A 26256-nucleotide genomic window follows, 5' to 3' on the forward strand; every position below is an offset into this window, starting at 1 on the left:
ACATTCAAGGTTAATTTCTTTAAATATCCTTCTATGATGCCTGCTTGACATGCTATGCTACAGGGTCACAGCTTCTGGTGTCCTTTTTTTCCAGATTGGTAGACTTCCAAAGATTGAGATTTACCTGCCACCACAGTAATAGTCATGGGCAATAATTGTACATCAATTAGGTTATCACATCACTACTGGAAGAAGATGCCCCTTATTTTTGTTTTTGAATCCTTATCTTGTTACAGCAGTTTGGGGAACAGTGGTTGGGAAGGCACAGTCAAGTTCCTGGAAAGCAAAGAAAAAGAAAACGAGTAGCCATTTTGAGGTTATGTGCTTTGGTTACTATGGTTAAGTAACTGTAACAAAGTAATCAAATATTTTACATTTTGTAACAGTTTATCATTAGAAGAGTAAATTTTGGACTTCAGGGATTGTTGACCAGAGAGTTCTGTTTCTCTTCTGGAGTGAGAGGAAATGACAACTGGGAATTAATGGTAGAGATTTGAGAATTTGTAGAGTAAATGTCAACATTCATAAATACATTTCAAGAGACAGCATATAATCTTACTGTGCAAATTTTTCAGTCAGTTACTGATTACATTAATTTCTTCAGTGCTAAGTTCAGAAGGAGCAGCTATTCAATGTTATGTAGGAGTGGCAGCAGAGGGCTCACAGGAGAACTGATGTTATTCAGTTCCTGTCTTCCTTAGGAACTGAGATTTATTCTGTTTTTCATTTTAGAATTCCATGACATAATTGGATGTTTCAACAGTATATAGCAGTTTTATTTTATTTAGACATCCAAATAATAATACAGTCTAAATAATACAGTCTAGTTCATCCAAGGAAGAAGAGAACTAGGGTTATGAAATGTTAACTTTAATACAGTATCTCAGTAACAGTGAGACTGGGCTGAGTTTATGGATATAATTTTGAAAAATATAAGAAGCTTCTTATTGATTAAAAAAAAATATTTCCCATTTAAATGCTTCTTAGCAGATATATTGAATTGAAGGAATTGTGCAGTATTTTAATTGGTCTAAATAGTTTGTGACAAACTATTTTAAAGATAAAGGGCATGGAAATACTCATCAGATTGTCATGTTTAGGATGGCAGACATTATCAACCACTATACCAAAATTATGCCTTGAACTTTAGCATCAAGAAGGAAAAGGCACCAACACCAAAAATCAAAAAGGTTTAAGTTGTCTGGTTACACTTGAGCTACTGATATTCTAGCAAATATATGGGATACTTTCAGGGAATGATTAAGGGGGTACTCACTAGATTTTAATGTCTTGCCTTATTGGTGTTCTTTTTTCCCTCATGTTTCCATTGTGTTTGAATCTGAATACATGGTAAATCTCTGGTAGGTGCAGAGTATTCTTTCTATGGCCAAGTGATCAGATGCTTAGTTCAGACTAATAAGTTTTCTGGAAGGATTTCTCAGGTATTAAGCATAAAATAGGGAAGAGACATAGTCAAGGTACATAAGAAATACAATTTAGCATCGTTTTTGTTGTTTCTTATGAGTTGTGCTTACCCTTTGGACAGGTTTTGTCTCCTAAGCAAAAAACATTCACTTAGGGGGGAAAAAGTAACCCACAGATTTGATGGTTCTTTCCATTGCTGGGAAAATTTTAAATAGTAAGATTTCTTGTGAATTTGTTGTTCCATTGTCCAATGAAACAACGTATTCACAATATTTGTGAATAAAACTCCTTTGAATAGGAATTGCAATAAAAGTCCTTTTTCTTTTACTTTTCTTTATTCTTTAGTGTAGGATAAGCAGAGGAAATAATAAAAATTAAAGAGCCTGTATGATAACATCCTGGATAAGAGTCCAGGAAAGAATGACTTGAAAATCCTGGCTGTTGAAGTGGTCTGTTTGAAGAAACTGAAGATGACAGTGAATGACTTGAAATTCTAAGTTTTCCCTTTGAATGGATCAATATTGTAGACAAATTCTCATGGAAAGCAATTGAAACAACTGCTGATAAGTAGTCAGGCTACTTTATTTAAACCTACTCCCACATTTGCTCTACTTCTCTGGAAGCAGTGTTCTGAAAAAGTGAAAATAAGTAGAATGTAGCATCAAATTATACAGAGGAATTTTGAGTGTACTTGAGCGGGGAAACTGGGATTGTGAACTAGCTGGCATAGAGCTGGGGGAACTCTAGATGGCAGAGAGCTGAGCTTGGGGAAGGAGTCCATTCTTTCAGGGGAAAAGTTTAACTTCTCTGTATAGAAAACTGACTTTTTTTTAAGCTAGCCAGAACTATACTGTCATTCAAATAAAACATGATTATTCTGCTCTCTGCTTTATCTGAAATATTGCTCTAATGCCTCAGAAGAGCTTTTATATCCTATCTAAATTCAATCTGTCTAAGAGAGAAGAGTCTATTTAATCTCTAATTGGATCTGGAGTAGAACTAACACATGCAATCTTTACTGAGAGCTATTACTAAATGAAGAAAGGTTTGACGTCTTCTTGGTGATGGTTCTATCAGAATTCTTTTCTAGTCCCTGCCTTCCCTCACACTACAACTAGCTCGAAGACTGGATCAGCAAAATCCAATTAAATATCATAAATTTACAGCTGGTACTTTTTCACAAAGAAGATAATAACCCAGATGAGAGCTGAATTACCAGTGAAATATTTCCTTCAACACAAGTAAATTAAGGGAGAAAAAGCAACCCTCGGTCCATTCCCTTCTGCGCTGAGTGGGCTGCTAGAAGAACACATGTGCACTTAGCCATTCATTCAGGTGGTACATTGTCCAGTGCCTCATCACTGCTTAGGTGCCGATGAATTATGGACCAACTTTGTCACCACAAATCTGGGAAAAATCTTATTTTATTTAAAGGATTTCTTTCACATGGTTAGTGCTGATATTCTGGTGGCAGATATCTCTACATTGGCTGAAATCTATTTCATAAAATTAATGTGTGCCTAGAGAGTTTGTGAAGGTGAGCAAGTCCAAATCTGCTTCAGCCTTTCATTGCAGCTCTATTTCATGGAAATTCAAGAAGGCTAGCAGGGAATGTTGAACTGTGTATGTTATTATTCCATTACCTTCAAGCATAGTATGTAATGGTAGATAGAACCATAGGAATATGACAGAGCCACTGGAAGATGGGGTGAATATCTGTGTAATTTCTCATAATCATGGCAGGAAGCAAATAACATTCACAGGTTTATCAGGAAACAAGTGGGGTGTTTGTTTTGTAGATGTCTTCCAGAATAAGACAACATGACTATCTCTTAGAACTTGGAGTTACTATTAGCAACTTGCTGTGAGACTCCTTGGTTTTTTATTCAACTGTATGTGTGTTAACATTCTCCACCGAAATGTTCTGCCCAATCATGTTTGAAACCTTTGTGCTTTTTTTCCCCATTTTTAAATGGGAAAATATTTCTAATTGTATGCCCATGTAGATATAATTATATAATAGCAAGAAGAATTCATGTTTTTCCAAATCATTTTACCTTTCTATAGTTGTCTTGTAGCTATATTGGTCTAATAAAAATATTAACATTCTGTAATGCTTGTCTCTCTAATACAATATGTCAGTGACTATATTTCTGCCACAACCACTAACAGTGAAAAGGGAAAAGATAGTTCTATTTATATAGTTCATGTTGATATTTGTTGATGATTAAGGATGGGGTTTACTGGTGGACTTGACAGTGTTGGAATAATGGTTTGACTTGAGGATCTCAGAGTTCTTTTCCAACATAAAAGAGTCTTACGATTCTGTGATGCCTTTTATTTCATTGGTTTTGAAAGTCTGGTGTTGTATGAGTATTGGTCTAAATCTAGTTTGATGCAGTAATATAATTTTGGTTTTGAAGGTATTGTGTTCTCTTGAATTAGACCTGATATCCAAGCCCTTATTAGTTAAATCCATTGTTGTATAGATTTTACTACCAAATATCTGAGCAATGTGTATTTGTTATATTCCAATAACACAGTGCATAATTACTTATTCATTTGCAAAACTTTATGTCTTCCAAGTTGCTTTTTGAATATGAATTCCAAGTGTAATTATTTGAAGGTCATCCTTTGGTGGGGTCACTGACCAGCCACTTTCCTTTAACCCTACGGAGGACTTCTTCCAGTTGCCTACACGTAACCATGTAGTGACACATCTCGTGCCCCAGTTCATATTTAGGTGCTTTAATCACAAACTGAGTCTCTTCTTAACTGACAGAAAACCATTTTACTGCCTAATGAGATAAGGGACTGTAATCAGCACCCTATTTAATGGAGATAGCTCCTAATCTTCTGAAGTTCCATTTTGCAGATGTTCAGAAGAAATGAGGCAGCCCAGAGTGCAGTGGACTAAGTGCTAAACCTTTACAGGCAGAGTTACAAGAGGCACTGGAGAGGCAGAGTGTGAATCTTCATATAGTAACTCAACAACAAGATGGAGTATAAATCTGTAAAAGAAGGAGATATTCTCCAAGGACATTAGCAGGAGAGATCCTGACAGCTTACCTTGGGAAAGCATTGGAAGCAGATTCACTAAGTGCAGGAAGAGAAAGACTTGTAAAGTTTTATTTCCATATGAAGAGATGCAAGCTTTCCTCAACTCTAGCCTTGCTAATATGGGTAGAAATGTTGTTTGTTTTCAGTGCTGTAAATATTTGTGGTCTACTATCACTTATCTTGGCTTAAAAGTAATTTTAGTGGGACAAGCATATAACATCAAAACCCAGGGTAATACTGGGTTCTTCCTCCTACCCCTAGCTCTTTTGCTGTTGAGCAGAGGCATTTGTTCACAGGAAAGGAACCATCTTTTCTACTTCAGTTTTGGTTGACACTCTGTTAGGGTGCTGTAAAAAAGTCTTGTCTGCTCTCTTAAGAGCTCTCTTTAAGAGCATGTAACATAATAGTAGAGTACAGTTAGCAGTGGACAATTGCAAAAAGCCCCAAAAACTTATCTGCCAGAAACTTCTTGGATTAGAATTAAGATAGCTGTGTTTTCTCTCTCCTATGCTTGTTATTTCTTGGGGAGTCTGCAACTCTTCTTGAATGTGTAGATTCTGGCTCCAAAGCTGGGAAGAAATATTTGATGCATTAATCTAAAAACAGGTGGGAGTGATGACAGAAGTTTTGTGGAAGTTCCTTGACATTTTTATACAGCTATTCTTGTCTCAACAATACATGCCTTTGCCACCAGCCAGGCAAACTTTTATGCCTTGATCTCTTTGGTGTTGATGGTCTCAGATGACAGTCCTTGAAGCAGAACTCTGAATCTTTGGGTGATATAGAGAAAAACATGAAAGTACAGGGATCTCATGGGTGCCTAATTTCTGTATTTATTTCAGTTATATTTAAAATTCAGTGAAAAGTACTTTTTGCACAAGATGGCATGCAGTACATGGATTGACCTCTGAATTCCTTTGTCTGTGAATGAACTTGTACTTCAAATATGCAAAGGAAGGAAATAACCCTTGTAAACAATAACAAAGTAGTACTTTTTGGTTTATGTAAATTTGAGGGTTTCTTTCTAATCTGTATTGGTATTATACAGAATACAAGGTAAATACGTATTCTGAACTGTGAGGTATTCTCTACAATAAGTGCCTTTTGGGGACCTCATCTTCAGTGTGTGATCCTGTTAGTGATATGCAAATCTTGCCAGTTGCAGTGGTGAAACTCAAGACTGCTGTGGCTAGCAGAGACCTCAAGAGACTTAGTCATATTCCAGCTCTTAGGCATCATATCCAGAGTATCTCTGGCATGCTGAACTGCTGCTAATTAATCAACTACTTCAATAGCATTTTCAAGTGATTTGGTACTGATTTGACCATCCTTACAATCAGTTTTCTGTATAGTCAAACTGAATCTTCTTCATGCCTTCCCTCCAGTTGCCACAGATAAATAAAAATGGCCACTGCATTTTTCCAGACTTCTACATGTTGGTAAATGATTATCCTATTTCCTCTGACTGTTCTCTTTTTTGGACTAGGCAACCCACCCCTTTCCTCTTGTGTTTCCTGTTGGTTATATATTAGGAGTCTGTAATCCATTCTTGCTGCTTTTCCTTTAATGTTTTTTTTTTCTTTTTATTTTCCTCCTTTTTTTTTTTTTCCTGCTTTGTGACCTATGAGTTCCCATGTTGGATTTTTATATCCCAAGGTAAAGGTTATATATCTTGGAAAAAGTAAAACCTGTCTTGGTCCATAATTTTTATGGGTTGCCTGCAACTGCCTAATCTTTGTTTTCCCATTATTTTCACTTTTTTGAATCTTTGTTGTTAGTCTGAACTTGGAATTGAAATCATAAAATTCTGCAAAAGTTGCTCTTCTAAAATATTTTTCTACAGCTAAAAGCAATTCTGGGTACTTCTTGCAGCATTTCAGATACCTAAATTTTCTACATTCCGCTAGCAGTTACAAACCAGTGTTTAGACTTAGACACAGGCAAAACAATGCTGTAACAGCTGTATCCAAGGAAAAAAATGTCTTTTCATGTTGTTATGGTCGAGGCTTTTAAGTAGTTGCATTGGTCCCAGCAGGTTTGGGCACTATGCAGATAGACATGTGATGCCACTGTTTGCCAGTGATTGAACTAAGAGGAGCTGCAGACTCTGTCAAGGGTAGAGAGAGATCTGGACAGGCTAGAGAGAAATATAACAAGAGCTGGATTCTGCCCCTGAGATTCGGTACTTATACACACAAATTATGAGGTAAGAGGCTGAAGAACAGCACTGTGGAAGGAGATCAGGGGCTTTGGGTGGATGGCAAGTTGAACAAAAGTCAGCAGTTCCCTGGCAGCCAGGATGGCCAAATCTGTCCTGGAGGGCATCAGGCACAGCATCACCAGCCAGGCAAGGGAGGGGATTGTCCCTCTCTGCCCTGCATTGGGGCAGCCTCACTTCAAGCAGTGTGTGTACTTTTGGGCACCTCAAGGACATCAGACTATTAATGTCAAGAGGAGAGTGACCAAGTTAGTATGAGTGCCTTCCAGCTTGAGATATTCTATGATTCTATGGTTCATGATCCATGTTATGAATTGGAGGGAATTTTCTGGCTTTAACCTAACAATTAGCTCTACAGCTTCAGATATGGCCTTAAGTACTGGAACATTTTTTTCACTCTTGAATTAGATTCATCATAAAATAATGAAGTGTTGACTTCCACTGCTTTCTGTTACTGTGTGCAAAAGTATCCAGTATGATGAACGAATACGTCTTTGAGATATTCTCTTTGTAAAAGACTCACAAATTTGCTCTGTGCTCAGCAGTAGGCATTGGAAGAACAGAAGAATCCCTATGATTTTGATGTTCTCAGGGAGGAGGCTCACATTGCAATGAAGTATGAGGCAGATGCATTTAAAACCCAAAATGTAGCTCTTGCAGTATTTTATTTACTTACACTGCTTCCAGTCAATTAACAGAAAGCATTATTCCTGTGCTGAACTCTGTCATTCAAGTCTGCAACTTTTGATTTGCATCATACTACATTCCATTTATAATGGAATAGCTTGTGTCAGTGCTGTGATCCTGGGGGCTAAAAGAGCATGGGAAAAATATATTACCATGACACAATGGCCTGGCCATTGACTTCTCACATTCTAGGCTGGCTCAAACTGAGTGAAAGGGCTGAAACATTCATTTAAAGTAAATTAATTTGACTCCATCAGGGAAAATTCTTCATTCTAAGAAAAAATTGCAGCCTTTTTTTTTTCTATTTTGATAGTTTGCTCCATCAATGAAACTGAAGTTATTGAATTTTCTGTAGGTTGGTAAGGCTGCTGATACAGAGGCCAGCCTAAGTGAGGACCATACAACTGAAAAAAATACGCTGAAAATCTAATGCAAGTATCTAGTGGAAATTTGCACAGATTTCAAATCTGTTTCTGATTTCTGTTAGTTTGTTGGTTTAAGGATTTTGCAGCCTTCAACAGCTGTAATCCTCAAAGAACTGTATGTGGTTTTGCAACACAAGGAACTTACTGATGCTCAAGAAAACTGCCCCCAGGTGATTAAGGCCCATTTTCTTCTATTTAATTAGATTTTTTCTGTATTTTTATTCCTCAGGTAGCAGCTGCTGGAGGACATCTGAAATTTACAGTCTCCTATGATGTCACAGAAGAAGAAGAGGAAGAAACATCTAAATTGATGGTTCAATCTGATGTCATCATAGAGGTAAAGTATTTTCAGCCAAAGAAAGAAATAAAGAAAATAAAGAAAAAGAGAGAAAGATAAAAAGGCCTGTTTTTTCAGATGTTTGGTGTGAAGTCTTGAGGTCACAAAACAGCAGGGTGCACATACTTTCAGCTAATTTCTAGTGTGACAGAATGGATATACTTCATAAAACTAAAGGCTTCAATATCTTAAGGAGTCTCTGGCACTATTGCAGCTATTGACAGTAGGTTTTATCTGAAAAACCCAAACTTTCTTTTCCACTACTTTTCAGTTCTATCAGGCAACCCCATTTCAGGTTTATGAAAAGTTAATATTATTCCTGATATTTGTTATTCTTGTAAAATATATTATTCAATAAATCATGTACCCCAATGGGCTTTTTTTCAAGACTTTTTTCATGTTTAAATCTCTCTCTTTCATGGCTCTCTCTAGGGAGGTGACTTGAAAATCAGCACTCCAAAAGGGATAATTCACCTGCAGCCTTCTGAAGAGCACACTGAAGAAATTTTGCTGAAACCAGAATCTTTCTCAGTGCATGGCACTGATGTTCCAGTCAGCAGGAGGGAGTTCATGACTATCCTTGCAAACGTGAAGAGGATCCTCATAAGAGCCACATACAGCAATGGGATGAATGCCATCTACAGGTGAATGTGAGGAACAGGTCCCTTTGCTACAGGCAGCTTCTCGAAAGAGTTGTTTTGTCTCTTCAGAGAACAAGGCAGATGTAATTTAAAACACTTTAATTTATTATCATGAAATCCATAGCATTCATTTACACTTTCAAACTTTTGTTAGTATGTTTTTCATTTTGAGTAGACAGGAGGAGGAAGGCAGCAGAAAGAAGCAGCCTTTTAAGAAAATGAAATTACATGGACTATTAAGGCATGAATGACAGTTCTATAAATATGTTTATTTTGTGAACACAGTAATTCCCATGTACATGGTAAATCATGGACAATGGTAATAGCATGTTGAAGTAGAAAATGATATATTGCTTATATATTGTTTTTCGCATTCAATGACCATACAGGGCAACATGAACAGTGAACTAGAGAATAATATCCTGAGTCTCCAAGCTGGAAAAGTGCCTCAAGGGGAATTTTCTATGTTTTTAATCAGTACCACACACAGAACTGGCTAATCCCAAAGCCTTTCCCTTGATTTATGTCAGGATGCTGCGTGGACTGCTCAGATTCACTGATTTGATGTGAACTCTTCTGAGTCCTCTGATAAAATGAAAGACATGAGATGATACAGTTCTATTTCATTTGCTGCAGTGTGTTTGGAACTGTAAAGCTCATCTTGCATTTCAGATTTTCCTAAGTGCATGAACAAATACTCCAGATGGGGTGAAGAAAACATCTCTCCTGATACTGTATGATTAACATTAATAGTTAGGTGGCATAAGTAATATTTTTAAAATGTGTAATGGAATTGATTGCATAGTACTTTTTACTCACAAGGCAGGAAACCTAAAATACTCTCTAATCTACACATCAGTTGATTCAGTAGCATAAGCCAATTTAGAATGGAGGGAGCTGATAGCACATTTAGTGATTATTTGTTGAGAGCACAGACAGAGTTTTTGCTGCTGTGAAATTTCTTAAGCAATCTAACCATCATTTGAATACTTAGGTAATTAAAATATATCCTAAATTGAAAGGCAGGTTGTGTCAACAGCATGCAGTTTTCTGATTTGATCTTTAGCAGTGTAAATTTTTTCCCTGCAAAATAATTCATCTTTTCGATCTCTGTCTTTTCCTGTGGTTAATTAGTATGTATTACATCTCAGTAAGTAAGTTTGTGAATTGTAACTAGCTTGAGTTTGGGCCAAACTGCTTCCTAATTTGCTCATTCAGTCATCAACCTTGTATTCTTTTACGTCTCCGTGTATCCAGTTTGAAAGCCTTTCACGGTCCCTCAGCTTCCCACCCTGTTTTGGAAATACTCATCAGATTGTCATGCCAAAACACCAGGCCAGTGCTCACCTCTTATTCACTATGAGCAGAGCATGAGCTGTTAATTCCCAGTTTACAACTGAGACTAGTGAGAGCTCAGGGAGTGATAATCTTCTGCTCTCTTCTCATTCAAACAAAAAAACCCCCAAACCACTACTCAGAATTTTCCAAACTAAAGGAGTGCAGGAGCAATTTTGGGGTGCACAGTAGGGGCTTTTATGCTATTTTTAAAGCAGATATGTAAGGTTTCTGTTGGTCAGAGGTCTTACTGGGTTGTATGGGAAATGCAAACTTCTAAAGGAGATATGTATGATTGACTTTCCCTGGGCCAAAGGTGTTACTAAGTATTATGGGAAACGCAGACTTCACTTATCAGAGGTTTACATATATTTGAGTACTGTCATTTGTACTAGTAGGAGACGGGGGGTTCTCCCACAGAAAGCAATTTGGCTGGGCAGTTGTGAAGAAAGTGCAGTGCTGGACGTGTAAGGGCTTCAACCTGCCTCTAAAGTGGAGCAGTGTGAGTGGGATGGTGTAGTGCAGCAGTGTAGTGCTCAGGTAAGCACACACATGTGAAACTGGCACAATCTATAGAATGTGGCTTGTAAGTAAAATATGGCAGAGCTGTCTGGCAAATTTGGAAGACTGTATATCACTGCCTGCATCCCAGATTATTGCTTTAGCCATTTGGTTATGTGTGGTGCCTCGCCGTTTCATAGTCTTATTCATATTCAGCCTTTGGGAACAGTTTAGAGGTATGTTAACGATAATTTTGTGAAAGCATTTTTAAAAAATGCTCTCTGAGTAGAACTCTGCCACACACATATAATTTAGCCTTTGCATGTTGATAGGCTTCAGCTTCTAGGTGTAGTGGTATTGCAATTGTGAAGATTGGTCCCTTAAAGAAGGGTTAGGGGAAGAAACTGAAGTGATTTTGAAGAGTATCTTTTTTTGCTAGGAATGGTCTTATATTGCTGGTACATTTCTAGTTGTCCCTCTGATGTGTCTTGCCAGAGAAGAATGCAGTGGTTGCTGGATTACTGTGTAATAAAGTAAAAAAAAATGTATTGAGTGCTCTCAGGGTGCTCATTGTGGTTTAGCATGACAGAAGAGAGGATGTGAAATTTCAATCACAGTTAAACAAATTCAGTTTTTCATCTTTAAGTGTAGCAATGATAGTTTCACCTGTTAGGGTGGGATTTACGAAGTGAAGTCTCCTCAGAACAGTTCACCCTTCCAGGCATCAGCAACAGCATCTACTGCCATCCAGCCCAGCTTATGATCTGCTGTGTAAGGATATTACTAATTTTCAGGATGTGCCTCATTACTGACTGTTTTATATTCTCTTTGACTTTCACTTTTGCTGAAACATACTAGGTGCAAAGCTGTGCTCATCACTCTTAAGATAATGCAAAATAGCCCTTTTCTTCATATTCTGCGCATTTAGTTCTTCAGGGAAAATGTAGACCCAATGAAGAAGATATTCTTTGTGATATCTAGGGGTGATTAAGGACTCCAAAGGAGCTGATGGTCTCCAAAGGAAGACATTTTTGAAAAGAAATACTGTAGAACTAAGCCTTAATAGATAAGTAGATATGAATTAAAAGGTTTTTATTGTCTTTAAACAGGTATGTGCAGTGGACAGATGGATATTCCTCTGAGAGGGTTAAGAGGGTCTGGCAGAGAGACAGAAATATTACAGGGTTATTAGATCCATCATGAATGACAATTTCTGCCTCAAAGCACGAGCAGAATTATGCAACATACTAATTAGAGATTGCTATATTAGGCAACCTGTTCATTTAAGTACTGAAAGTTTTCAAAATGGATGTCACCACATGTGTAAGGATTCCAAAGGTGCTGTTACAATCTGCTTAAAAAGAGACCAGAATAGAGGCATAAAGCAACTGTCTTGCAGACATGTAGAAAAGGACTTAAAAATTCAGTGGAGCTGTCTCCAGTTTGGCATGAGCTTTAATTTAAAGGTTCTATTTTTACCCTTGTTTAGCTTAACGTGCTAGAAACATTAGTTAATCTGTTATGCTTTCAAGTATCCACTAAATATAAATGGGGTTTGACTCAAGCATGGTTTTGTGTACATTTTTTAGTAATTTTAAGCTTGCAGTGTCATTATTGCTCTATGGCGTAATTAGGAAGCTTTCTTATATGGGTGGGCAATTAAATGATCAAGTCAGATAAAAACTGAAAATACAGAAGTGCAGCAATCTACACGGAAGTCAACCCAGCTTCTGGGTTTAAAACCTAATCCTCCTCTAACTTGAAAGATCTTCCAAATGGTTGCAGTTAAGTCCATCTCTGGTAGAAACAACAGGCCAAGGGAAGATAACTTTCTCTTACTGTTTTGTTTGATCTAAAACTGTTAGCTTGTGCTTCAAAGAAAGTTTAGTAGCACTTTTTATTCAGTTTCAATATTCAGTTTCAATATTCAGAGTGGTCACTGATGTAAGTGTTGCAAACATGCAGATAGGCACTGGAAATTTGAGTGCTAAGGAGAATAGATTGTTTGCAACCACATAGAGAGGAGTCAGTGCTAGACACGAGGAGAAAGAGGGAAAAAGGGGCCAGGGTTTTTTTTCCATTTGCAGAATTGGCTCCAAGACAATTGAGCAACGATTGGTCACTGCTTCATGTGCCTTATGTAGCCAGTGTGATTCAGATGCCTGGCACAGCAGACAGTAAACTGTGCTGATACTGCCTGAAACGTCCCCTTCCCTTTTAATCTTGTTTGTTTTTAGAAGTCAACAGTTGCCTGCTGACAGTAACAGTCAGCTTAAATATTTGGTCTCGATGTCTAACCTCAAATTGTTCATGCATCTCCAGGATCCAGTTCCCCATTACTGCCATCATTATGTATTTTAATGAATGCAGAATGTCATCGAGGAATCAAAATTGCAACATCAAAATGGGAGAAAAGAAAATCACTGCAGCTTTCTTCACTGAGTAACTGTTAATGCTAAAAACTGTTAAACACATTAAAATACCATTTAGCAAATAGCAGAATGTAATGAAAATTGGAACAATTCAGTGAATACAAATATGGTATAATACTGGGTGGATTGTTTCTGTGTGTTAGTGCTTCTCTTTGTTCCAAAATCAATGCTTAGAGGGAGCTACCTGGAGTTCAAAGGAGAAATAAAACTTGACCTTTTATTAAATTTTTTTCCTTCATTTACTGATTTTTTTTCTTTAAAATTTTAATTATTTTACTTGTAATCACTATTTGATATCTGATAAACTAGAGATTATCTTATTATAAAGAAAATTCAAATGAATTATTACATAATAAATGTACAGCAATAAATTGAGCAAAGGGGATATACTGAAAAGTCAGACAGAATTTCCTGAAGATCTGGATAAGAATAAGCATCCTTCTCTTAAAATATCATCAAGAACCTTATACAGAGGTTCTAGTATAACCAAATCAGATTGAAGTTTCTAACAGCATTATACACAATGGTAGTCCGTCCAAAGTCCAGTCATTTTCCTAGTGGTAGTAAAATTTCTGTTTTTCTGAAGCTTCTATCTTCATTTAAGAAATCTTCCCTTTTTTTCCCCATTACCTTTCATGTTTAATTTTTTTGGAGTAGTCATAAAATTGAGTGGGAAAATATTCTGTCTTAAGCTTTCCTCCAATTGCTGTAGAAACAACAACATATTTTTCTTGGATGTTTTCTTGTCCGAGGTCATTCAAATAATTGTCAGGATTTTTTTTTGCAGCCAAAACATAAATTCCCTATTATGAAGGGGAAAAAACCCCTTTTAATAAAATGTATGTCATGAATGAAAGGTGTTTTCTGCTGAAGACAACTTCAAAGCAAGCTCTTCAAGTAGCTTCAGTTATCAAACACTCTGTTAAGATTACTGGGTGAAAATAGAAGTAATATATTAATGTAATACATTAATGTTCCTTCAAATTCTCATAAGAATTATACTCCCAAATCCCAGTTTTTCTCCACAGAAAGATACTCTTAAGGTAAACAACATCTATTTCTGGTAATAGCTATAAGACTATCAAAAGGCTTCTATTGTTTCTCTCATCTTACTTCCATGTTTTTAAATAAAAATCATGGTCAGTGTTCACCTAAACAACAGCTGTTTAGTACTTTTTTCTCTGGCATTGGGGAGACCAAGGTACATGGCAAAAGATTTCTTTTTTGTTTCATGTACATACATTTTTCTTTCATATACATAATACTTAGATCCTCAATCCTTCTGGACAGGACTGAAATCCTTGCCAGAGGTCAAATCTCCAGAGTAAAAATACCCTATATCCAAAACTTAGTAATGTAATATTTTAGAAAGCTGGACTAGTGGTTCATAAATTTTGAAGACCCTGCTTAGTGTCAGATTTGCTCTATATGCAGCTGCAATGAAAGTTGGCACATGTGGCTTGCAGGCCAGGAATAGCCTAGTACAGTGCTGTAAGATGTTTTTAATCTATTTTTACCAGTGGGTATTTGACCATAGTCTCCCTCACGTGATGAACAAAAATAGTAAGAAGCATATAGACACATCGTTTAGGAAGAAATAGATGAATATGAAAATCTCCTTATTCCTAATCAGGAAAACAGAAACAAGCCACCTCATGTCCCTATAAAGTGTTCATTGCATTCGGCTGCACATATCCATCTAATTTGCTGTTTTGCCCATTTAATTTCTGTTACGTCCAGACTAAGAAGTGTTATTATGGAATCTGCTGACCACACTTCAAGGGGAAGAAGAGTAGCATCTGCAGTGGAGTTGTGTGAGTGTCCTCCAGGCTATGATGGTACCTCCTGTGAGGTGAGTATCATGATGCAGTCTAGTTCAATGTTGCTAACACTGTGATAGGAAGGAGACAGTGGACCTGTGTTGGTAAAAAATAATAGGACAGCTGTCCCTCCTTACTAGGAATTTGCCATGGCTTGACTAGTTACCTTTATTTCCAGGAGATGGTTCATTATATCTGATAATATTTGAAATCGGAAGTTTTACCACCTCTGTGATGATTTCTAACTTACAAAAAGACATTTTGGTTCATAAAAAGGAAGAGGAAACAATATTTGTACTCTTTAGCCAAATGATAACACAAATGGATGAACACAATTAGAAGGAAAATGGCAGTTATCTCACCTGTACACAGCAAAGATGGATCCATTTATCTGAGTTAATGGTGTTGAATTTCTTCTTTTGTTTTCCCAGGGCTTTGCCATTTGCCTTAGAGTTGTTGAGAATTGCATGTGTTCTTCTGAGGATTGTGTCACGTTATTTCGCTCCTGTAACAGATAATAATGTAGACACATGCTCAGAAAAATACCCACATCCCTAAGTCATTAGTTCACACAGAATGTATTCATACAAGTATACATATGATTAACTACCTCACGTGGGCATTGCTTGGGGTAAATAGAAGCAAAAAAACATTCTTCAAAAGCTTTGCCTCTAAGGAAATAGTTGCAAACACCAAGATGCTCTGCTTCACAAAACTACAAATAGTATGCCATTTACACAGGCACTCTAGGCATTTGCTTGTCAACTCTCTTTTTCTTTAAAAATTTTCATGCTTATATGTGATATTTAAGGTTTAGAGTCTAGTCTCATGCCAAGTGTGATTGTTTGTTGCTGTGCCTAGATGAACTAACATAGAAAGAAGGCCTGAAGGAATTAATGGATATTCCTATCACTTCCAAAATGGTACAGATAGAAAATAAGTGGCAAAGAATATTTTTTATCTCAGCTGAGAAATAATTTTAAAGCCTGGCCATTGTCTGTCTGTTCAATTATTTTAAGAAACATATTAGATGCATTATCACTGTGTTTCACACTTTTTTTTCGTTTGTCCATTTATTTTCCCAGTGCATATTTAAGCCTGATGTCCAAGAGAATAATTGGAAAGGCCCTGATGACAGATATTTCAGTATCTACTTTTGTTGTAGAAGCTAAAAAGCTTGGGTAGAATTCCTGTCTTGGTGTTGCTGAAATTGTCTGTCCAACATTATGTCCTTCAGTGCTAAAACTTCTCTTCAATCAAAACAGTCCCTGAAATTTGATACATACTTAATATCATACTCCACAAGAGAAACGACATATATATAGCTGCAAATTTAAAGTTCCTATTCATGCTAGTGGGCATAGGAATAAAAAAAAGTGACATTTAAGATTTCCAGACAGACATTAGTTAAGAAAGTATGGAAAGAGAAGCTGAAAATCTCTTCTTTTTTTTTTTTCCCAGTTATCATTTTTGTTTCTTCTTCTGAATACTTTCAGCCTTGTTCATTTTACTTCTGCCAGTTTCAGCCAAGCAGAGTCCCATATTTTATTGATTTTGTGCAGTTTTTCAGTTCCATTTTCTCTTCATTATTTAATTTAATGTATGTATTTGTCTCCTGCATAATGATGATACGGTACGTGGCATAGATGCTGCCGCACTAAAAACAGCTATTATTTTTTTCGTTTTCATGCTATGAATGTTTTGACATGATCAGTCTTCCACAGACAACCAACTCAATTTAAATTATGCTGTCTCTTTTAAGATTTTCTATTATATAAATTCAGAATTTTTTTTTTACAAGACTCTGGCCAAATAAAATTCTGCACATTTTTGTATGCATAGGAACACAGAATTCCATAAGGACAGGTAAAGCAGATAAAATTTTAAATTTCTAATACCAATTGGATCCCTTTGTGATAGTTACTTTGCTTCACTCATGAATTCTCTTGCCTTTGTCAACATCTTCACATCTAATTGGTCTTCTCCCTCAGGTTTGTTCCAATTCTCTGTACTCTTTTACTTCTGCTCCAGAAGGAGTTTAACTTACATCACTATGATGGTCACAACTGTTGACAGTTAAATAATTTCTTTTCTTAAGACCTCAATCTGTAATCTTTTAGCACCATTTTGAGCCCTACCATTGATATTTCATGTCTAAGCTCTTAATATTAGTGACTTTTGGAGCCTTGAGCAACATCATTTGTATTTGTGCACAACAGATTATTTTTCAGTCAGAAAAAGAGGGAAAAGATTTATAGATTTATGCAGAAATCACTTGCATCTCATGCCACAGAAAGAAAAATACAGCAATTTCTTTTAACCTGTTTTTAGGTTTTGGATTTTATAACTTTAGATTTTTATTTATTTGTATTTACAGGATTTTTTTAGAAATGTATAACCAAGAATGTAAAGAATGAAAAAATAAGGATAATATCTCAAGTTTTGGAATGTTTTTTTAAAGAATAATTTCAATTAATCTTTAGATTACTTTCAAATTTTCAAGAGTAAGAGAAAAAGTGTCATCTTTATTTTTATAAAGAAAGAGTCTGTTTGTTACCTTTTTGGAGTGCATATGGGAAGGGGAAAGGATTTTATTATTAAATGATACTTTTAGTATTCTGTTAATGCAAAACTTTCTCTTTGTGTTATCCAGATGCTTTTGAAGGTCATAAATCTGTCACGTGCTTTTTTTATCTTACGTAAAATTATTGATCACATGAGCAGTCTTACTGTAGAAGGATAGTTTGCAAAAACTATAAAGCCATTTGTGAGATATATAGTAAGGAAGATTGCTGCTTGACATCTTATTATGAGCAAATGGAGTAGCTGAATTTTACCTGATGAATCACAGTTGTATGGTGTCACCTTGCCTACAAAATTACTGGCCATACATTTAATATTGATTTGAATTTTACATTTAAAAAAGAAAATTAAAATATCAGAGCAGTTTCTTAAAGGAAAATTGCTATCCTTTGAGGAGCACAATTTGCAAGTAAAGGATAGCCTAGTTTTCAGTCTGTGCTTTATTTCAGTTTAGCATTTCGCTGGAGTCCTAACAAAACTAAATGGTATTTTAATTGCTCTTTGTGCCTGAACTTCTCAGAGAATATTTTTGTTTTGAGTTTTTTTTCCTTCTCTCTCCTTCAGTATTTCATCTTCTGGCTGTTTTTCAGTCTGTACCTCTCACCTTCATGCTGTCATACTTCAGTTCTTCATTTCTCTCCTTTATTTTACCATTTCAGAAGAATGATCAAGTTAAAGCTTCCTCTAATCTCACACCTGCCGCTAAGGCTAAGGTCAGTGCAAAGCCACAGCACCAGAAAGAAGAATTTTCTAGAGGTTTTTGTTCATTTGTCAAGCATGTTTGTTGTGTGTGCAAGCATCAAATCCAACAGAATTTTTAAAAACCCATTCCTTCCTCTATTCAAACAAGAGTTTAGCTTTTTATCTAACTTCTCTTGCAGTCATGCTGGCCTCGACACAGGCGTGTGAATGGCACAATCTTTGGTGGGGTTTGTGCACCATGTACGTGCTTCGGCCATGCAGATGTGTGTGATGACATCACAGGAGCGTGCCTGGTAAGTGTCCCTACAGGAAACAATGGACATGGCCAACATCAACCCAGTATACCTGTGCAATTGGATTAGTGACCCCTGAGACCTGGAATAATCAAGAAATAAAAAGCCAATGAGTAACAGAGGAGATCTTTGGGTTGAGGTTAAGGATCCCCTCACACCAAGATATGGTGTCTTCAACTGTTAAGAAAATAAAAGATTTTATTTATCACATAGGATCTGTGTTTTAAAATACAATAGTTTTAAAGTATGGCATGCAGAAAGCAGCAAATGTATGAATGCTTTTTCGTGGAAGATTTATCTTCCCCTTCCATTTGTCTCCTGCACTATATTCAATTTATAGTATGTAGCAGGTAACTTTGTAAATTCTGTTCTAGTTTGATGAGAAGATTTTGTTAATGCCTCCCTTCTTCTAAATTCATAGTAGACCTTGAAGGAACACTTAATCAATTGTACTTCAGAAAAATAATAAAACCATATGATCTCAGTTAAATCAGATTTTTTTTTTCTTGTAGACTACAGAGATTTTATGTAGTTACCTACCAATTCAGAAGTTAAATCTGTGATACTATCTATAGTAAGCCTACTAGAACACCACTGTTTCCCACCTGTTCAGTAGCCTTTTGGAATGGGTGAATTATGCTGAATATACTTTTCTGATTGACTCAATGGCATTTCTAGTTTTATATTGTCTGACATGGCATAAAGCTTGAAACAACATGTCTAATTTCATTAGTCTTGCAGAAGCACAATTTAAGCCAGTGCCAGTTTAGTGGGATATACTCACATTTCCCTGCAGAACTTTAGATTCTGTAATGTGCATGTTTCTAAATGTTCCCTTTTATTCCCTTAAGAAAATCCTGCTGGGAAAATGCCAAAATGAAAATTCAAGCTTTTTCAAATATAATTTGGCACTTAGAATTATTACTGTTCTTCCTGTTTTGCTCATAGAAGATGTTTAATTGCAGTGCAGTGCAAAACAAGATATCCTTAATGTGTGGATCAGTGGATTTTTCAAATTGCCTTTTCATGAATAGAAGCTTAAAATTATTCTCAATTTAATTACACTGTAAGCCTCAAAGAAATACCTAGAATGAAAAACATGTTTGATGTGACAGTCATGTTTTGAATCTTTCACTTATTACTCAGTGAAAATGTTTATCACTAGGGTAATATGGATTTGTGTTTCCTGACAATTTTTTTTTTTTTTTTTGCATTAATGACCATATTCTCCAGCTACAATGTCTATAATATTTGTGTGGGATAAAATAAATTAACAGGAGAGAAAAGGAAAGGAGGAATCTTGTTTAAGGCATGCCGTAACTGTTGACTATTTTGCTTAGGTGTTAGGGGTCCACAGCCAGATGTAAGTTCTGAGGTTGTTAGCTTCTGTGTCTTCACATTTTAGCCCCTTCACAGCTTCCCTCTTTATTTTTGTCTGTAGCACCAGCCTGGATAAAAGAGAAGGCCACGTAGGCTGCATATTGCTTTTTGTGCTTTTTGGCTGGTGTGAGCTGTTGACTCAGGCAGAGGAGCTCCCCCTTCTGATGTTTCAAGGGTGCTGGTGTAAGAGAACGCAGCGCTGACAAGGAAGCGGAAAATAACCAGCTGAATATGCATTTTCATCTACACACGTTATCAAGCACTCTGCATTTTATGTGCTCTGTAGCTTATACTAGATCAGGCTATAGAGAAGAGGTGCACAGGGAGCTTAAAATCAGTTCTGGATTTTCTTACAACTTTGAAAGCGCTGTAAGTCAGATCAGTTAGTATCCATGCAGGCTATTAAATGCTGCTATTCAATTTGGATCATAAACCTTTTGAAGTGAAAGAGAGAGAAATCTGAGTGCTGAAAAAGAGAAATGTTTCACATCAAAGGCATTCTTTCTATTGAGGTTTACACAGCCTTTTGGCCTCCTTATTATTATTCATGGTGTTTTCTCAGTAATACAACAGACAATTTAGGCATCTAATTTACTGATATGATACTTCTTTTTGCTCTTCCTTAGCTTTGAAATGTAGTTGAAAAGAAGCTGAAATGTGTTTTTGACTCGTGATAAAAGCTCAAATCATCTGCTTCGACAGAGGCCTGTATGAAAAGCTCAATTTAACATATATCTCGCAGTAACCTGCAAAGCCCTTTGATCCGCAAAGCAGCCATAGAGAGCTGCACAATACCTCGTTCTCGTTACCACTGTGATATACATAACTGCTTTGGTACATAGGGCAATTTGGAACATTCAGAAATATTCTTTTGTACTATTACACACACACATTTACAGTAGCTTTAGTAAGTTGGTTAAACCTAAACCTTGTGAAAAGCAAGCACATTTCAAGGTGTTTCATTCATTGCAGGATACTATATTGCTGTTAGTGAGCCCAGAGAAACTAGATCTTTCTCCCCAAAGATATGGTCAAATTGCCCTAAATGGGCAGTCTCCAGGGGCATCCTTTTCATATTGTATTCCTCTGTGTATAAACAGCATATACCATGTAGAATGAGGCCGGTGTCAGTGCTGGCGGATGTGTGCTTTAGACAGTGTTCATCACCAGAGCGACAAAATATCTTTACCCATCTCCATATCCACCGTAACAAAACGATATGTCCTAGCTAAATGCAGTACAGGCTGTCTCTCAAGTGAAGATAGGTAAAGCCTCTGCAATGTCCTGATTACATTTGTATTGTTACACCAGGAAAGGGAATTGTGTGTTCATCTTGGTATTACAGTGGTTTGAAAATGCTAGAAGAGCTTATTCATGCTTCCAAAGGCAGAATACCATTGTCGGGTCTAGACAGTGGGCATATACTAAAATAGGCACCCAGACTAACTTTCTTTAGATGACTTTAACAGCTTCCCTGGTTATCTCTGTGACGGGTATGCTGAGGAAGGGCAGCAGCATGCCAAATGTGCTATCTTGGACTCTGTCATAATCCCTGTATAAGGTTTTATTTTCATCACTAACATTCTATTCTAAATGTTTGTTTCCATGTTCATATACACTCAGCTGTATATGCTAGAGTGGTTTTCAGTGTGAATTTAATGTTCCCTGATATTGGGCATAAAGAAGTTTATCTGGTTTCTTCCAAAAAGGGAAGAGCTGGCTCAGTAGGAAATAGTGGAAAACACTCTTCAGGACTCAGCAAGGAAATTTGTAAGGACCAAGGTCTGAGTCATACATAAACTTTTGGACAAAAAATAAATCCTACAGTTTTAATTACAATGAGGTTGTCTAACTGAAGTTTAAAGATGTTCAGAAGTAAAAGAGGTACATAAAATTAATGCATTCAAAATAGTGTGAGATACAATTGAAATTATTGTATTGAAATGATTTTGCAATTGAAAGCACAAGTATTTGGACATAAAATTATTCCTGGCCACAAAGTCTATGGAGCTGTGGAAAAAACCCATGGATTTTACCAAACCACTAGATCAATGTGTTGGAACAACCTCTATTTCTATGGGAATAAGAAGAAAGCAGATATAATGTACTGAGCAGGTTAGAGAAGTTGATCATGATCTATTTTATACCCAATCTCATGACATGAAAAAAAACAGTACAGTTTTCCTGTGAACATGAAATTAAGACATCAGAGGCTTAAGGATGCTGTAAAGAAATAATCTCAGTATATTTATAATATTATAATTGCTTAAACCAGATGATATTCAAAACCATTGCTGTACACTTGTCAAGTTTCAAACTGTGATTCAGCCAATTGATATCAAGAAAGCACAAATCTTTTATGAGTGTTGATAATATTTTTAGAAGGACTTGTCTACTTCAGTACTTATAGTACTGATCTGTAAATGTGGCAGATTAGCAAGAAGTATGTTTAATGCAACACTGAAGAGAGCAGGCAGATCAGATCACATCTACATAATACATAATCCTTGTTCTTTGTCCTGTAAGGTCCAAACTGGCTCAGAGAGAAAAGTATGGGATGCACAAGATAATTATTTCTCAGATAGGCTAACATACGCAGTATGATATGTTCAGATTTTGGTCCTATATATGTGGGGTTCTCTTTTTTCGTTTGTTTTCAGATTAAAATATTGACTCATTGCTTTTGAACATGCTGGGGACCATCAGTACTAGTCACTTTTTAAGCACTGCCTCCTAAGAGCATAGGAGCAGGAAATTCCAAAATGTCAGAAGTCAAACAGGCAGAAGGCCAGCTTGGCTGAGCAGCAATCTTCTTTTGGTGCTAAGGCAGAAAGGAAGGTGCATGCAGTGGAAGCAAGGTCAGGTGATGTGAGAGGAATACAGAAATGTTGTTTGCTGTTTTAGAGGAAAATGGTGTAGTCAAAGCTCAGCTGGAGTTGAAGCTGGACAAAAACATAGGAGGCAATAACAAGAGTGATTTAAATGAGTTAATAGCAAGAGGTAGTGCAGAAATAACATCAGCCCACTATAGGATGAAAATGATCCCCTCACAAACAGGGATATAGGCAAGGCAGAGATGTTTAATTCTTTCTTTGCCTTTTTCTCCGACATTGATGATGGGCTAAAGGGGTCCCATGATCTTCAGCTGAAGGACCACGACTGTGACCACGATAAACTCTCAGTGTACCCTGAACTAGTGTGGCATCTACTGGATCCATATAAGTCTATGGGATCTGATGGGATTCATCCAAGAATACTCCAAGAGCTGGCTGATGTCATCCTGAGGCCTCTCTCAATGATCTTGAACAGCCTTGGAAATATGGAAAGACCCTAGTTGAGAGGAAGCTGGCTAACATTTGAATTTTCAAAAAGGTTGAGAAGGATGGCATGTAGACTGTAGGCCTGTCAATCTCATTTCAGTGTATGATAAAATTAGGAAGAAGATTTTTCTGGCAGGTATTGAAAAACACCTGGAGTCATCGATCACAGCCAAAAAGGCTTCATGACAGGAGAATCCAGCTTATCAAATTTAATTTTCTTGTATGACAAGGTAACCCACTTAGGTGATCAAGGGCTACCAGTTGATGTAACCTTTCTGGATTTCAGTAAAGCTTTTCATACTGTCTCTCACAGGATCCTTTAGGAAAAAATGTCCAGCACAGAGCTGGATAGACACATCATGTAATGGGTAATCAACTGGCTCATGGGTTGGGCACAGAGGGTTGTAGTGAAGGGTATGATACCAGACAGGCAAGGGAGAGGATTGTTCCACTCTGCTCTGCACTGGGACAGCCTCACCTTGAATATTGTGTGCAGTTTGGGGTACCACTACATAAAAAAGACATTAAGCTATTACAGAGTGTCCAAAGGAGGGCCATGGAGATGGTGAAGAGCCTTGAGGTGAAGCCATATGATGAGTGGCTGAAGTCACTTGATCTGCTCAGCCTGGAGAAGACTGAGGGGAGACCTCATTGCAGTTACAACTTCCTTGTGAGGGGAAGAGGAGGGGCAGGCACTGATCTCTTCTTTGTGGTGAACAGTGACAGGACTCAAATGAATGGCTTGGAGTTGTGTCAGGAGAGGTTTAGGTTGGATATTAGAAAAAGGTTCTTTACCCAGAGGATGTTTGGGCACTGGAACAGGCTCCCTAGGGCAGTGGTCACAACAGCCTTGACAGAGCCCAAGATGTGTTTGGACAATGCTCTCAGGCATGTGGTGAGACTCCTGGGGAGTTCTGCACAGGGACAGGAGTTAGACTCAATCTTACCAGCTGTGGATATTCTATCATTCTGTGATTGTGAGGAATTGAACCTAGGGGTCTGGATTGAGTGGGATTAGACACAATACATGGAAATGACTGATGTTAAAGTGCTAGAAAGTACTTCATCAATGTGAAGGCAGTCAGATCTTTGTAACAAGAATTTTTTTCCTACAAAATTGAAGGTTTCAGGTGTTTTACTTTAAAAAAGCAGAACCTACAAGTACCACTCAGCAAGAGATGTGAAGCTTTAAAGTAGTGTATTAGCTTCTCTCACTTTAATAACATCCTTGACATATAAACTGTTCATATTCTTCAAAACTGTTAAGATATGTCTGAGGATATTTAAAGCTAAACTTATCACAAAAGAGGAATCCATTATTTTTCAGAAAAAGTACAAATAATTTGACATGATGTCTTAAAAAGTTGAATTGCAGAGGGTTTTTCTTTTGAAACACTTAAATTATTTTTGTCACATCTTCTTTAAGAAGCATATTGTTCCTGGCTACTTTTTTGTATGGCTGGTAGATTCTTTTTGAATGTCAACGCTTGAAATACAAATCAAATGGATTAATTAACTTATAGAAGTTGATTTAGAACAGTCAGTTGCAGCTGACTGTTCTAAAGCTGCAATTTTAATTGATTAAGTGTTTCAGTAATTTGGTATTAGCTCACAGTCGCTAAATTATGTTAAAATACAGTATTGTGATTTAAGTTTTCATTTCAAATATATGCTGATTGTATGCACTAGCAAAAAGAAAGCACCCTTTGAAACAGCAAACAGTATTTCTGAAGGCAAATGCTTTTGATGCTAATGCCCGCACGGCTAAAAAGAATATTATCCTTTTTCAGCTGCCCAGGTGCAGAGTACAGTGAAAAAAAGCTTTGTGCGAATCATTGCAATCCTGGAAAGCTGTGAGGAAGGAATCGGTGTCCCTTAGAATATTGTCTTTTTCCTTATTGAGGATAAATTATGTCTTCCAGAGACAGTAAGGCTCTTAAATAGCAATCATTACCATATGCGTGACTTACTAAAATGATATAATAATTTTAAAGTGTTTATAAAAAACAATTATAAATTAAATCTTAAATTTGAAAAAAACAAACAAAACTTAAACTTAAAAAAACCAAACCAAAACAAACAAAAAATCCCCACAAAAAAAACAAAAACACAAATGAAAACAAACTTTCAGAGTTCTTAAGCTGCAGTTCAGATGAAACATTCTGGATTTGATCTGGCCCATAGTCTAAAACACAGCAGAACACACCCCATTAACAAAAATCTCTCTTATGGTTTTCATTTTGTCCTTTTTTAAGTTGACATATGCTCTTTCAATCCTTTTTTCAGTCTATACCAAGCACATGCATTTAACATCCAAAACCATTCCTACTGCTTTCTCTGTTTCTGCATTGTGAAAGGGCTGCACTTGGGTATTTTGTGGGAAATAACAGTGAAAGGAATATTGTGGTGTGCTAGTAATGTGGGGTGAAGAAAAGAAACAGATTAAGCTGGAAAAGTAATTTTTCTGAATCTATTATGGACTCTGTAAAATTATGTAGAGTTTCTAAATCCTATATGGTAAGAGGGAAAAAGAATATAAAGGGTAATACTCTTTAAAACTTGGTTCTTACAAGTCATCATGAGAAGCTTTTTCTTACAGGATCTATTTCCATTCTACTAAAAGATTGTTTAATTTGAGATCAGCCAAAAGTCATATACAAAAATGCAAATGTAATGCTGCCATTTTTATACTGCATGTTTCATATGTTCAGCTTAATTTCTCTCCTATTATGCAGTCACATAGATGAACACAAAGTGTTGGATAGCACCCTATACATGGTATACTTGTCCTTCCTTCTACTCATGAAATAGAGGCTGGATTCTATTCTAGCAAATAAGAATTAAGTACTTCAGGCTTTGCTACTGTTTACAAATACTGCTAGCCTTTTAAAATGAACTAATGCACATACATGTCAAAAGTAATCATTTATTTTTTATAAATTATATCATCTGGGCTGTATTTTTGGAATCAACATCTGAAAACAGTTTGACATAAAATACGACCTATTGCATGACTGCAATAATGAACCTGTCTTATGCTGCTTTAAAAGTTGGGTTTTCTTTAAGCAAGCTAAAACAATAATACAGTTGTTGTGTG

The 26256-nt window shown here is 36.6% G+C and overlaps 1 protein-coding gene across 9 annotated transcripts in view; it reads left to right on the top strand.

Moving 5' to 3' along the window:
- LAMA2 (laminin subunit alpha 2) overlaps positions 1-26256 on the top strand; it is a 333883-nt gene that overhangs the window by 171403 nt on the left and 136224 nt on the right. For all 9 annotated transcript variants that reach the window (XR_012055037.1, XM_030267881.4, XM_072926874.1 and 6 more), the window contains 4 exons: positions 8045-8152; positions 8585-8796; positions 14802-14913; positions 18346-18459. Coding sequence is in view for 8 of the 9 variants with exons in the window: in XM_030267881.4 (XP_030123741.4) it covers positions 8045-8152; positions 8585-8796; positions 14802-14913; positions 18346-18459 (546 nt within the window). In the remaining variant the exon portion in view is untranslated. The remainder of the gene's footprint in view (positions 1-8044; positions 8153-8584; positions 8797-14801; positions 14914-18345; positions 18460-26256) is intronic.

The sequence above is a fragment of the Taeniopygia guttata genome, chromosome 3 (genome assembly GCF_048771995.1).
Source record: "Taeniopygia guttata chromosome 3, bTaeGut7.mat, whole genome shotgun sequence".
Taxonomy (NCBI): Eukaryota; Metazoa; Chordata; class Aves; order Passeriformes; family Estrildidae; genus Taeniopygia; species Taeniopygia guttata.